Source organism: Miniopterus schreibersii (genome assembly GCF_964146895.1).
Source record: "Miniopterus schreibersii genome assembly, chromosome: 1".
Classification (NCBI taxonomy): Eukaryota; Metazoa; Chordata; class Mammalia; order Chiroptera; family Miniopteridae; genus Miniopterus; species Miniopterus schreibersii.
Window position 1 is genome coordinate 177897198 of NC_138101.1, and position 14973 is coordinate 177912170.

The 14973-nt window shown below is 38.8% G+C and overlaps 1 protein-coding gene across 2 annotated transcripts in view; it reads right to left on the reverse strand.

The window, feature by feature from the left end:
- DCAF5 (DDB1 and CUL4 associated factor 5) overlaps positions 1-14973 on the reverse strand; it is a 94099-nt gene that overhangs the window by 18292 nt on the left and 60834 nt on the right. For both annotated transcript variants that reach the window (XM_081131600.1, XM_081131599.1), the window contains exon 7: positions 9742-9808. In XM_081131600.1, the coding sequence (XP_080987726.1) occupies positions 9742-9808 (67 nt within the window). The remainder of the gene's footprint in view (positions 1-9741; positions 9809-14973) is intronic.

Here is a 14973-nt window from a genome sequence, read left to right on the forward strand (position 1 = left end):
GTTTAACAGCAATTTATCAATCATGCTACAAAGAGGTACTCAATGGCACTTGGGGCTTCAGGACACTGATCCCCAACTTCCCCAATCTAATCTATCAGGAAATCCTGATGGTTTTACCTTCAAAGTATAGCTAGACTCCAACCCTTATTACCTAGGTTCAAGCCACTATCACCACACAACTATATTATGTGGCATTCCTGATAGTTCTCATTTCTATGCTTGGCAACCCCATCAACTCAGTAGCTGGAGTGATACTATTAAAATAAGTCAGATCAAGCCACTCCATAGCTCAGACATGTGCCCTGACTGGGAATCAAACCAGTGACCTCTTGGTTCATGGGTAGACACTCAACCACTGAGCCATACCGGCTGGGTTCTTCGCACTGGTTTTACCTGAAATGTCCTTCCCCAGATTTCTGCATGGCCAACTCTCTCACCACTTTAGGAATTTGCTCAAATATGACCTTCTCAATGAGGCCTGTACTGAAATTCCTATCTGAAATCGTATTTCCCTGATCCCCTCCCCCAGTACCACTTCCTATCCCCCTTATTCTGCTCTACTTTTCCTTTACCATAGTACTTCTAACCTTTTAAACATACCATATAATTTATTGTATCTATTGTTCACTGTCTCTTTTTCCCCTCTAGAATGTAAGCTCCATGTTGGCAAGGCTATTTTGTTCCTCTGTTGTATACCAAGCCTACAGAATAGTGCTAATCATATAGGTTTTCAATAAACATTGGATAAATGCATAAAAAGATGTGAGTGTATTAGACTGTAGAATATAAGCACACAGTAAAAAGCCCAATCTCTATTAGTGGGTCTCATCATCCAACATGAGGATTATCCGAATGTTTCTCTTTCTCCACCTTCCCACTGTCACTTTCGAATGTTTCACTTTCTTCCCTTTTTCCTTTCAAGCATTTTTACTATGGTAACAGCAGAGAAATAAAGGGGCTAAAATCCTATACACCCTTCTCGGTCCTCTGAAATGCTAATTCCATGAAAACTTTACTGATACCCACAATCTTTTCAAGTACTCCTTAATCATCCTTTTTATGGGCCTTGGGACTCATTTTTAAATTTAGAGTACCATATGCACATACCCTTTTTTCATCCCTCTTAGAATGGAAGTTCTTTGAGGGGAAGAAAGTGTTTATCTTTCAACTGTCTAGAGGGCTTTGCATTATCTAAGGATACCCAATAAATAAACAAACTGAAGTAAATGCCCTCATCATTTTCTCTGGAACAAGGCTTGATGGAGAAGGCTAAAGCTATTACAGTGGAACCTCAGTTCTTGAACTTAATTTGTTCCGGAGGGGCTGTTTGAGAAATGATTTGTTTGAAAACTGAATCATTTTTTCCCATTAGAAATAATGTGAATTGAATTAATCTGTTCCAGGCCCCTAGATGGTTTCCTGTTTTAACCTTTCTCAATTGCCTGTGATCGTTGTTTCATGAGCACTTTCACACCCTTAGCAACACCAGCACTCCTGATGGCTCTATGTTTTAAAATTGTGTTGTTGAATTTGGCATGCCATAGTAGGTAGCCAGATCAGACACGGAACACCTCTATCATACTCTGCAATTATTTCTTTTTAAAACTCTATTGTTGTTCTCACAACTTTCCTTTTCACTTTGCTGCCATCACGAACCTTCTTAGGACCCATGGTGACTTATTGTACGTATTTAATAATAATAAGCAGCAACAAAAGCAAAAAAATACAAAAATATCCACAGTACAATTTCCTGAGATGTTAACAACACAAGGTTAAGTGGTAAACTGACTCATGCTTCCGCATTCTTTCCTCCGTTTGGCCTATGACTGATCATACAGGTATCAGCATGAAAGGGCTGATAGTCGAGAATCCAAGTTTTGTTCGACAACACAGACATTTTTCATGAACAACTTGGTTGAGAACTGAATTGTTCGAGATGGGAGATGTTCGAGACCAAGGTTTGACTGTATCTACCAAAATGAGGTTTGGTAAATACTTCTTGAGGCAATCTATTTCATTCCTGACTCCACTAGTAGAATTAAGAATTTACAGCTACAGCCCTGGTCGGTGTGGCTCAGTTAGTTGAGTGTCATCCTTTGCACTGAAGGATCTCCAGCTTGATTCCCAGTTAGGGCATGTGCTCAAGTTGCGGGTTAGATCCCCAGTTGGGGTGCATATAGGAGGCAGCTGATCGATGTTTCTCTCTCTCCCCCCTTCTCCCTTCCTCTCTAAGTCAATAAAAACATATTTTTCTACAAAAAAATAAGAATTTACAGCTGTAAGAGTCAAGGGACTACTTCTTTTCCTTGCTATATCTCAAAGAGTTTTCTAAACGCCCTTTTAGCTATTCCAAAAGGCCCAAGTGAACAATCCCAAGGTCTCCAAATTACAAACCATAAAGAGGAATACAATCAGGGTACTGGCAAGACAGAAAGACCAGTGGCTGTCTCCTGGGGATCATGAGCCACTTAAAAGTTAAGAAAAGCCGGATAGGGATGGCCGGTGCTATCAGTAAAGCTCAAGAGCTCCATAGACAGCAATGTTTAAGTGCACAAAAAAGTCATTTATGCTAAGTTCTTCTTTCATCATCTGTACTTCACATGTGTCTGCACCAACTACTTGTACCAATTAAAAACAGTTGTTCTTCTAATTACATGGTGAAAAAGCAGGTGCCCAGGCCTAACTTGCTGAGAGTCAACGCCTGTGTAGAAAAAGGAGGAGACACAGAGCATGCACACATAAGCAGGCCCCTGAAAATGCATTTGCAGCTGTTTCCAGCCTACTGGCAGTGGGGTGCTGCAGTGACTTGGTAGTGAAACTGCATGTTTACATACATTCAGGGAAAAATTTGTTATATAACTTCCCCCTCTTAAACTACAGAGTCAAGAGCAACCTTCATGCAAAAACAATGTAACCAACCATTCAGGTGGGCACCAGAGGACAATGTCTTTGTCTCTAAGGGGTTTTTCAGAAGAAAGTTAAAATGGAGAAGGATTTCTTACTGAGAAATAATAATCATGTGGGGGGAAGAAAGTGGCGGGGAGGTGGAGGAGGGTATGGGGGGATAAATGGTGATGGGGAAAAAAAAGTTATTTTTAAAAAAAGAGCCCTGGCCACTGTGGCTCAGTTGGTTGGAGCATCGTCCTGTACACCAAAAGGTGGCATGTTTGATTCCTGGTCAGAGCACACACTCAGGTTTTGGATTCAATCCCTGGTTGGGGCATGTGTGGGGAGGCAGCCGGTCGATGTTTCTCTCACACTGTTTCTCTCTCTCTCTCTCTCTCTCTCTCCCCCTCTCCCTCTCCCTTCCTCTCTCTCTAAAAATCAATAAAAACATATTTTAAAAAAGAAGACAGAAGTTTGACAAGATTAAATAATTTTTTCAAGGCCTCCAACTTGAAGATGAATGGATCAGGAATTTAAACCCAGGCCTACCAACTCAATTACATTATGCTTCTTTCCATAAATATGCTCATTCTCCGTACTTCAGAGATGTAAAGCATATTCTGATGTGTTCTTTGCCACAGCAAAATTCCCAGCTCTATTCTGTCCTCTAATTTTTAAAGAGATTTTTAGAAATGAATTATTATTTGACATCAACTAAAATATCAAGCCTAATCTTGCCAGGTAGTAAATTTTACAGTAAGTTTTAGATCTTACATCTCAAAATGATTTTCTCAGCCTACTAGGAAACCCGGTGAGAATTACTCGGCCAATTTGTTAAGTCAGTGCTGTTTACATAATAAATAATTTTCATCTCTCTGGAGTTGGTGTAGCAAAAACTCCAGTGACTGTCCATCTTTCTGAACAGAAGAGTGAAGAAGAAAAAGATGCCCTTGCTTTGGCTCACACTCAGGACTTCTCTCCATCTAGTTCTCCCAGCATTTTGCACACACTGAAGCACACAGCAGGCATTCAATAAATGCTGATTGCTTGTCATCTGATATGCCATTAAGGCATATAACAGTAAACCAGTTTCCCTGTGGTAGACTGCCTTAGTATCTTATGTGAAACTGGCCCATTCAGCCTCATTCCATATTTGTTTAAGTCAGAGGGGCAGTAGATAAGATTAGAAATTTCCTAACAGACTTTTCCTCATCTAAGCACTCAAAGTTAAAATCCAAGAACCACATCTAGCCCTTATATGTTATGTTTGGCTTGCTGAACCTTGCCGAATATTTTTTAAACTATGAATTGCCAATATTTAAAAATAGAGATTACATATAAAAATAAGAGGTAAGTATCCCTGAAGCCAGAATGAAGGATAGGGCTATAAATAGGATTAGGTAAAAACCTATATAAAGAGCAATTTCACCATCACACCCCTCCACCAGCACACAGGGCTAGGAAACTACCCCTTCCCTGGGGGTTGCCAACTAAAAGACACTTTGGACTAAAAACAATAGACACAGATTGTGGGTGGGATTAAACAAATATCTGTGTATAGATGTGAGATCCATAGTTCTATTTCCCTATTTGGCTCTTGGTACCATAGTTCAACTGTTAGGTAAATACCCTCCTGATAGGAGATCAAAGATTCCTATTTGGGGAAACTGGCTAATTTCAATAGTAGAAAGCCAATTGACAATGGCTAAATTTAAAATTATTATGTGTATATTATAGGAAGAAAAAGAAACTTGCTTTAAAAAAAAAAGCTTTGTAATATTATTTGATTTAAAATTTATGTACCTGTTATTACTTTGGTAACAAAAGTACTCAACTCTAAAAATAGTAAAAGAAATGAAAAAGATTAAGGAAGGATAGGAAAAACAAAAGGAAAAATATATGGACAAGAAAAAATAAAAAAATGTGAGTAAGTTGTCAGAATAGTGGCAGGAAGACTGGATCCCCAAATGAGCTAAGGTTTGCTAAAAATAATCCAAAAAGGGCCTGGCCGGGGGTGACTCAGCAGTTAAGCATCGACCTAGGATCCAGGAAATCAGGGTTCGATTCCCGGTCAGGGCACATGCCCGGGTTGCGGGCTGCAGCCGATCAATGACTCTCTCATCATTGATGTTTCTATCTCTCTCTCTCCCTCTCCTTTCCTCTCTCTGAAATCAATAAAGATATATTTTAAAAAAAATAAAAAAATAAAAAAAAATAAATAAATAAAAATAATCCAAAAAGGTAGTTTACTTACATGCAGAACAAGATGACGATCAAAGAGACAGCCTCACTGTGACAGATGATGTAATGTTGAAGGGTAATACAGGAAAAACAAACCCCTCAACTACCAGTTAGTGAATCTAACAAGAGAGATAATACAAGGTCTTGGCCTTGTGCACAATGAAACCTAAGCACCGAATGAAGGATGGGGATCCAGGACCAACCACAGCCCATGTGGAAACCATGGGGTTTCTAGCCAACTCTTTAAGTATGAGTGGCTCATGGGTTCTGTGGCCTCCAAGAACAGCTTATGTGATCCTGAGTGTACTTCCTGAAACACCATGTAGCTCACTTAACTAAGGAGCCAAAGATTTTCTCTGGTCTAGTCAGACTACATCTGTTGAATTTATACAGTTACTCCTTAAACAGAAGTAGAACAAATCTAGAGGAGAGAAATCAGAACATCCAAGAAACTGATATCATTTCTTTGAGGTACTACTAAGTATATTTTGGGGTGCTATCTCTGGAGGAGACAGAGAAGGGGACATGAAAGCTACCTTCAAATAAGTCAGTCTATGAAGAGGAAGTACGATAATAAGGCTGTTCTCGGTAAGCCTCCATTCAAAAGACTACATAGGGGTACAGTAAATCTTCCAGAAGACTTTCTAATCACTGGAGTTACTTGAGGTAACAAGCACCCTACCATGGTGGGTATCTTAGCAGAGGTTTAAGTTATTCCTCAATAAAAATATACTTTGATACTCTTTATAACTCAAAAAAATGATTGTGGGGGTGGGTATGTAACAGAAAATTTTGTGGACCCTTGATCTGGGTGAAATACCCATGCGGTACTTGAACACTTGTGATGTTTTCATTTTTATTCAGTTAAGAAAATTTCATTTCTATTGTGATTTATTCTTTGACCATGACTATTTACTAATTTTTCTTTTTTCATTGAGGAATTTTTAAAAAGATGTGGAAATAAGCATGAAATGTATAGTGTAATGAAGTTTCATAAGGTGAACACACTTATAACCAACACCCAGGTCAAGAAACGGAATTTTCCTTGTCATTCAGAGGCCCCTATGGGCCTCATTCCAATCACAACACCCCCTTTTCCCTGTTCCCCCTAAAGTAACCATTATCCTGACTTCTGTATTAAACACTTCTCTGCATTTTAAAATTTTATTTATCCAGGTGTGCATTCCTAAATACTTCAGTTTTGTTTTAATATGTCTCAGGTTTCTTAAACAATAGGTTTCTGTCTATCCTTCTTTATCCATTAGAATGTATTTGTCAAAGAATATGGGTACAACAGTTTCTGACAGTTTGGATTTTGTGGATTGTATCCTCACAATACAGTACAATACGCTCCTCTGACCTCTTATACTTCCTGCAAATTGAAAGGTGGATCCTGAGGTCTGATCAGATTCAGGGTGGTTTTATTTTGCAAGACTATGGGTAGTGTTGTTTTTTCATCAGGAGGCACATGTCTAATTGCCTTTCTTTTTGTAATGTAAGCTGCTGTAGATGTTCAATATTTAGATACATTAATTCATTGAGGGCTGCTAAGTGATATTAAAATTCTATAATTTCTTTTTTTAAAATGTCTGTTCTACTTACATTTTTGAAGCATTATTTTCCCTAGATATAGAATTCTGGTCAGTTGGTTTTAATTCTTTAAGCACTTTATTTATTTAAATCCTCACCCAAGGATATTTTTTCCATTGCTTTTTATTTTATTTTTTAAAAATATACATCTTTATTGATTTCAGAGAGAGGAAGGGAGAGGGAGATAGAAACATCAATGATGAGAGTCATTGATCAGCTGCCTCCTGCACGAGCCCTACTGGGGATTGAGCCAGCAACCCAGGCATGTGCCCTAACTGGGAACTGAACCTTGATCTCCTGGATCATAGGTCAATAATAACTGCTGAACCATGCCAGCTGGGCTTTCCATTGCTTTTTAGAGAAAGTAGAAGGGAGGGAGGAAGGAGGGGAGAGAGGAAGAAGGGAAGAGAGAAAGAGGGAGAGAGAGAGAAACATTGATTTGTTTGTTGCACAAGCCCCGACCAGGGCTGGGGATTGAACCTGCAACACAGGTCGTGCCTTTGACTGGGAATCGGACCCATGACCCTTCACTAAGAAGGGCTGAGGCTCTAACCGCTGAGCACCACCAGCCAGGGCTATTTATTATTGATTGAGAGAGGAAGGGAGAGAGACAAACCTTGATTTGTTGCTCCACTTATTTATGCATTCATTGGTTGATTCTTGTATGTGCCCTGATCCGGGACTGAACCCACAACCTTTGCATATCAGGAAGATGCTCTAACTGACTGAGCTACCCGGCGACGGTTTCTTTAATCACTTTAGACATATTCTATAAAATTCTGGGTTCTATAATTTGGCCATCAATCTTATTGTTGCTTATTTATAGGAAATTCATCCATTTCCTCAGGCTGCTATTGGGCTTTCGTTATCTTTTGCTTTCAATAGTTTGACTTACGATGTGCCTAGGTGTGCTGTATTTATCCTACTTGTGGTTACTGAGTTTCTTGAATTTAAGAATTGGCATATTTTATTTATTTTGGAAAATTCTTTTAGCTATTATTTCTTCATATATTGCTTCTACTCATTTTCTAATCCTTCTGGGACCCTGATTTCAGATATGTCAGCTCATGTGTGTTCCACTTGTTTCCTACATGCTCTGTTCTGCTCTTTCCACTCTCTTTTCTCGTCCTAAGCTTTCATTCAGTTTTAGAATGTGTACATGATTTTTTTCCTAAATAGATTCCAATTCTTTTCACATTCTCCATCTTTTCATCCATTTTGTCCATCTTTTCTTCTATTTTATTTCTCATGTTTATAATATTTAAAGTCTCTGTTATAAAATTGTGAGTTCGCTTCCATTGATTTTTTTTCTCTCTTGATTACCGGCTACGTTTTCATGCCTCGTAATTTTTCTTTTAAGTATGTTTTTACTGATTTTTTTTTGAGAGAGAGGGGAAGGGAGAGGGAGAGATATAAACATCGATGAGAGAGAAACATTATCAATCACCTGCCTCCTGCACACCCCCTACTGGGGATTGAGCCCACAACCCAAGCATGCACCCTGACTGGGAATTGAACCTGTGACCTCTTGGTTCATGGGTTGGTGCTCACCCACTGAGCCATACCAGCTGGGCAATTTCTTTTTTTGTTTTGTTTTGTTATACCTCACCCAAGGATATTTTTTCCATTGATTTTTAGAGAGAGTAGAAGGGAGGGGGTAGAGAGAGAAACATTGATGTGAGAGAGACACATTGACTGGTTGCCTCCCACATGAGCCCTGACCAGGGCCAGGGATTGAACCTGCAACCTAGGTACGGGCCCTTGACTGGGAATCGAACCCACAATCCTTTGGTGCATGGGCCAATGCTCTAACACCTGAGCCATACTGGACAGGGCTATCCATTTTCTATTTTAAAGACATACTCACTTAATAATTAAAAGGTTTTCAAGATCTGGTAAAATATACAATTAAGCCCAAAGCTTATTTCTCAGCTAATCAATCTAGAGCATACGGGGGCAAGGAGACTGAATACAGAACTACCTCTAGAGCTAGAACATCACTTTTGGCTCAGATAGATGATCCTGTCCCTTCTGGTTGTGCTTCAAAGGTAAGCTGTTTCACTCACGCTTTCCAACTTCCGGAAGGGGAAAAAGACCTTTTGCAACGTGTTTAGTAACTAGACCGCAGCAACAGGATAGTTATACAAAAAGGCCCTCAACAAGTTTTGAAAGGCAAATGTTTGGTAACAATATTGTTAATTCAGCAATAGGCAAGCCAACAACTTCCCTAAACTGAGCAGTAGACACACTGTGCAATATACACTTGGCATAGTCCTCTATAATTTTCCTATTGGCCATTTTCCAGTTTGATGCCATGTATAACCCAGAGCAGATGGCTATATTAAGCTGTCCTGAGAATAAAAAAATATACACCAGTAGGAAGCAACCAGTATAACACATAACTGAGCATGCAAGGTCACTATTATCAAGAATGAAGAATGATCCATGCTATTTGAAACTTCAGCTGGCCTAGACCTTCAGCAGGTCTTTTTTCACAATACATCTAGAGCAAATGCAGAAATATTTCCTCCCAATTTCTTTGATGTCTGGGGTCAGTCAAACCCAAGGGAATGCACCTGTCAGTCAACAAAGAAAATTTCACTTTAGTTAACATCACCAGGGAGGCCAAAAAAAAAAGAAGAGGCCCTAACAACTATTTGTAGAGTAATAAGCATGAACGTGCAGAAAGATAATAAAGGAAAAGCATGTAAAAGCCAAGATAAAAATATTCCAGGAGGGAGACAAATGGACATAAAGGAGGTCTATGAAGTCTAAAGAAAAGTTCTTACAAGGAAAAAATCTGTCATAAAATCATTATGACAGATAGGTATGAAGGTTATAGTTAAATCTGGCTTCTAATTTTTATTTTATAACTTCCTTTGGTCACTTTTCCAATAAACTTCTTATTATGCTAAAAGAGAAATATCTTCCTCTATAGCTACAGGTCTGTCCTTTCAGGGTACAGCACGCCAAAGGTCAGTAGAGCCAACATCAGCAGCAGGTTCATACTAGGGACACACTCACCTGCTTCTGGATCTGCAGGAATTCTCCACATGTACAGGTTGAAGTCATCAGAGCCTGAAAGGATATACTGTTGGAACAAAAATATTATTTATATATCAGTTGATTGACAAGATATCTTTATTTATCTACCTATACAGAGAAAGATTCTTTAAAAATAAATAAGAAAAATGGAGATATATTCATAAGGCACCACACAGCAAACACCCTCTTAAAAATATTTGCAAATCAAAAGGCCCCTTGGCTGAAACTCAGCAACAAACTAACCAACCTGATTCAAAATGGGCAAAAGACTTGACCAGACATTTCTCTAAAGAAAATATATAAATGGCCAATAAACACACGAAAAGATGCTCAACATCACTAATCATTAGGGAAATAAACATCAATACCACAATGAGATACCACTTCACACCCATTAGGATGGCTATTACCAAAAAACAAACAACAGAAAACAAGTGTTGGCAAGGATGCAGAAAAATTGGAAGCCTTGTGCACTGCTGGTGGAAATATATAATGGTGAGCCCACCGTGGAACATAGTATGGCAGTTCCTAAAAAAGTTAAATATATAACTACCATATGATGCAGTAATTTCACTCCTAGGTATACATAAAAAAATTGAAAGCAGGGACTTGAGATATCTGTACTCCAATGTTCATAGGAGAATGTTCACTATAGCCAAAAAGTAGAAAGACAACTCAAATGTCCATCAATGAATGAATGGATAAACAAAATGTGGTATATACATACAATGGAATATTATTCAACCTTAAAAAGGAAGGAAATTCTGACACATTCTACAACATGGGTGAATCTTGAAGACATTATGCTAAATGAAAAAAGCCACATATGAAAGCAAATATTGTATGATTCAACTTATACGAGGTACCTAGAATAGTCAAATTCGGAGACAGAGAGAAGAACTGTAGTTGCCAAAGACTAGGGAGAGGGAGGAATGGGGAGCTACTGTTTGGGAAGATGAAAAAATTCTGGAGATGGATAGTGGTGATGGTTACACAACAACGTAAATGCACTTAATGCCACAGAACTGTACACTTAAAACTGGTCATAATGGTAAGTTATATTTCACATATAGTTTATTACAATTAAAAAAAAGTTTAAATGCAGAAAAAAAAATTTAGGAGCTTTCTTGAGATCTTTTATGCAAGGCCAAGCACCCTAAACTTCCCTGCTATCAGCTGATGTCTTTGAGCAGGAAGCCATTGCCAACCCAGCCACAAGTTAGTGCCAGGGACATAAACAATCTCTTTTTATGTGGCAGCTTCAAACAGCTTAATCTCAAAAAGACAGGACACTAAGCCAGGTTCATTATAATTAGGACTCATAAAAGCATTGTCTAACAGCAACCAGTGAGCAATTCTAAGAGCTTATTTCCAAAGATTAACAAAAGCATTTTACTTTAAGTTGAGGTCAGCATTACTAACTGCCTTTTGGCCTCATCTCCTTATTTCCCTAGAAAAAAGGCCTATAGTTTTCTAAAGAAAATTTCTTAATAACACTAAATAATTTCAAAAACTCTAAGTACAACATATACACAACCTCATGCCTAATGTAAATACTTTACTAAATACTTTGCAATCATGAAAAATCCATTTACCAGTCTTCAAAATACTTGTAGGAACATGAGAAAGGAGGCAAAGAAAGGCATGTTTAAAGATGACAAAAATACTAGTCACAGGGCCCGAGGCACAGTGGGAAAAGAAGTGGGTTCAGTTTCCTGGTATGGTCACTTTCTGCTATGGTCTAAATGTATCCCACTCCAAATTCACATGTTGAAATCCTAGTGCGAAATGTAATGGTATTCGGTGAAACTTTTGGGAGGTGATTAGGTTGAGGGTGGAGCTTTCATGAATGGGATTAGCACGCTTATAAAAGAGATCCAACAGAACTCCCTAGCACCCTTCTACCACGTGAGGAAATAGGGAAAAGTCAGCAGTCTGCAACCTGGAAGAGGGCCTTCACCAAAATCCAACCAGGCTGGCACCCTGATCTTGAACTTCCAGCCTCCAGAACAGTGAGAAAGAAATTACTGTTGTTTATAAGCCACCCAGTCTGTGTGGTATTTTGTTATAGCAGCCAGAACAGACTCAGATGCTTTCTGACGCTCAATTTAATTCTAAGATTCTATGATTACTCTGTGAAGGAAAGGTAGAAGCCAAATCAGAGATGAAAGTCCCTAAGCTCCCAGCCCATGGTTACTTGACAAATACATAAATATGCTCAAGGCAAGGAAACTCAAAGACTAACCCTGTTATACAATTAAAAAGTTTCCTTAACAACAACAACAACAAAACACTTGATTTAAAGGACTTGAATAGACATTTTTCCAAAGAAGAAATATATAATGGCCTTTTATAAATGGCCAATAATCACATGAAAAGATGTTCAATATCACTAATCATTAGGGAAATGCATATCAAAACCACAATGAGACACCACTTCACCTCACACTCATTAGGGTGACTACTATAAAAAACAAATAAATAGCCCAGCCGACATGGCTCAGTGGTTGAGCATAGACCTATGGTCCAGAAGATCACAGTTCGATTCCCAGTCAGGGCACATGCTGGGGTTCTGGGCTTGATCCCCAGTAGGGGGCGTACAGGAGGAAGTCGATCAATGACTCTCTCTCATCATTGATGTGTGTGTCTCTCTCTCCCTTCCTTTCTCTGAAATCAATAAAGACATATTTAAAAAAACAAACAAACAAAACCCCCCCCAGAAAATAGTTCCTCAAAGAATTAAAAATAAAATTACCATATGATCCATTAATTCTACTTCTGGGTATATATCTGAAAGAACTGAATGCAGGATCTCTAAGAGATAGTTTTACACCTATGTTCATAATAGTATTATGCACAATAGCCAAAAGGTGGAAGCAACCCAAGTGTCCATCAATAGATGAATGGATAAACAAAACATTGTCTAACATATACAATGGAACACTTTTCATCCTTAAAATGGAAAGACATTCTGCCACATGCTACAACATGGATGAATCTTAAACGTTACGCTAAGTGAAATAAAGTCATAAAAAGGCAAGTACTTTCAACAATAAATATAAATTAAAAAAAAAGAAAAAAAAAAAAGACAAATACTGTACAAGTCCACTTATGAGGTTTCTAGAGTAGTCAAATTCATAGAGGCAGAAAGTAGAATGGTGGTTGCCGAGGGCTGGGGGTAAGGGAAAGAAGGGAGTTCATGTTTAATGGGTAGAGTTTCATGTTGCAAGATGAAAAACTTCTGGAGGTGGATGGTAGTGATGGTTGTGATTTACCATTTTACAATATGAATGTACTTAATACGATGAAACAGAACACTTAAAAAATATTTCCTCATTGCTCTGACTTTAGGGTCCATCCAGTAACTCCCTGCAGTTTATGACACTACACTGGTTGAAGTTAGGAAGCTGGAATTCAGAAGCCCAAGGGCTTTCCTCTCACAGCCACTTTGGCAAAACCACCTACTAGTTGGGGGGAAAGATTCATTCTAACCAAGCACCTATGTACCAGGGACTGTGGTGCTTACAAAGATACGTAAGGTAATACCTGGGTTCCCAAGGAGATTAAGTCAAGAAGAAAATATACATGTAGGTACACAACTACCATGCCATAAAGTAGAAATCACTAGGTGCCATTATGAGAAAACAGGAACCTAGTGATTCATAAAAGAGGCAAGATAGATATGAGCACTGAGCCAGCCTCAGGTAAAGATGTGGTGAAAAGAGAAAGAAGGAGCAAAGATAAAGCAATGGTGCTCAGGCAGACTACTGTTTTAATAGGAACAGAAAGTATGGCGTAGCTCACTCCCTGATGCCTGCTCACATCCCTCAGGCCTTCCTGCTCTGTATACTTCACCAGATCTCTGCTGCCAGTATCCAGTCCCCTTTTCCCAAGGTTTCTCCAAAGCCTACGAGGCTGCAGCCAGGCTGCTCTAGGGAATGAACATTTCTTGGGAGCAAGCTCAACCAATGACTGAATATCCAACCAATATCCCAGCTGCCTTATCCTCAGGTGGAATAATTCTGAGTATGCTTTCTGTACCCTTTCCCCTCAAGATCAAAAAACTCCAATTGCCCACAGTTGTAGTTGGCTCACTGAATCACCCTTCCTTTCCCTATCTCACTTCCCCATTCCTCTACTATTTCTTGCATTTCCAAGTAAACCACTTGCACCTGAATCTTGTAAACCACTTGCACCTGAATCTTGAACCCAGGAGAAAGAGGAGGGAAAACAGAATGCAAAAGAGCTGTCCACTATTAATTTATATACAGAGTGGAGCAAAAGTAGGTTTACAGTTGTTTGTATGGAAAATAATACAATAATTAATAAATAATATTACAAGAATAAACTGTTTTGCATACTCACAACTGTAAACCTACTTTTGCCAATCCCTGTATATATATGATATATAACATTATTCAACATCCTGTCATTTCATGCTCTATGTTTAAAAGAGCCTATAAAACTTCATATAGAATTCCTCGTACCCTGTTCCTCCAAACTAAACAAACAAAAATAAATATTAAACAAGAGTGAGCCAAGGGTGGACTTATCAGAAGTTTTACTATTTCATTGCGAAGGATCAGCACTTTTCTATTCAGCTATTCACCAGGGAAAGCCATGAAAAGGTAAAAGGGGACTGACTCCCAGATGGAACGCTGACTCAGAAGATTGCCTTAGAAGGAAGAAAACTCCCACAGAGTTAAGGCCCCTTGGAGTTAATATGACAGCTCCTAAAATACGTGGAAAATGCATACAATGTCCAGGCTTCCTCTGAGGGATAAATAAGGGCAACTCCTGATCCTCTCTTCCTCTTGGAGTCACCAGAAGGGAATACCTCGGGATGATTTTCAAGGAGGGGGTCTTACTCACTGCCATCTAGTCAGACCATTTAAGTGTTCATACACACTGGAATCACAAAACTTCCCTGAGGAATTCATTTATGACATTTCATGGTTGTCTGCTGGGCCCCTTCCAGCATTCAAAGCTGGCTGCCTAGGATACTGCTGACTGTGGGAGACTGAAATAAAAATTAGTCCGTCCCTTTATTCATTAAACAAATATTTATTCAATGTCAACTATATGTTGGGCACTGTTCCAGGAAAAGAAATACAGAATTGATAAAAAAAAAAAAAAAAAAAAAAAAAAAAAAAAGACCGTCCCTACCCTCATGAAGCTTAACTGACAATTTTCTTGGCTGGGAAGAGGAAA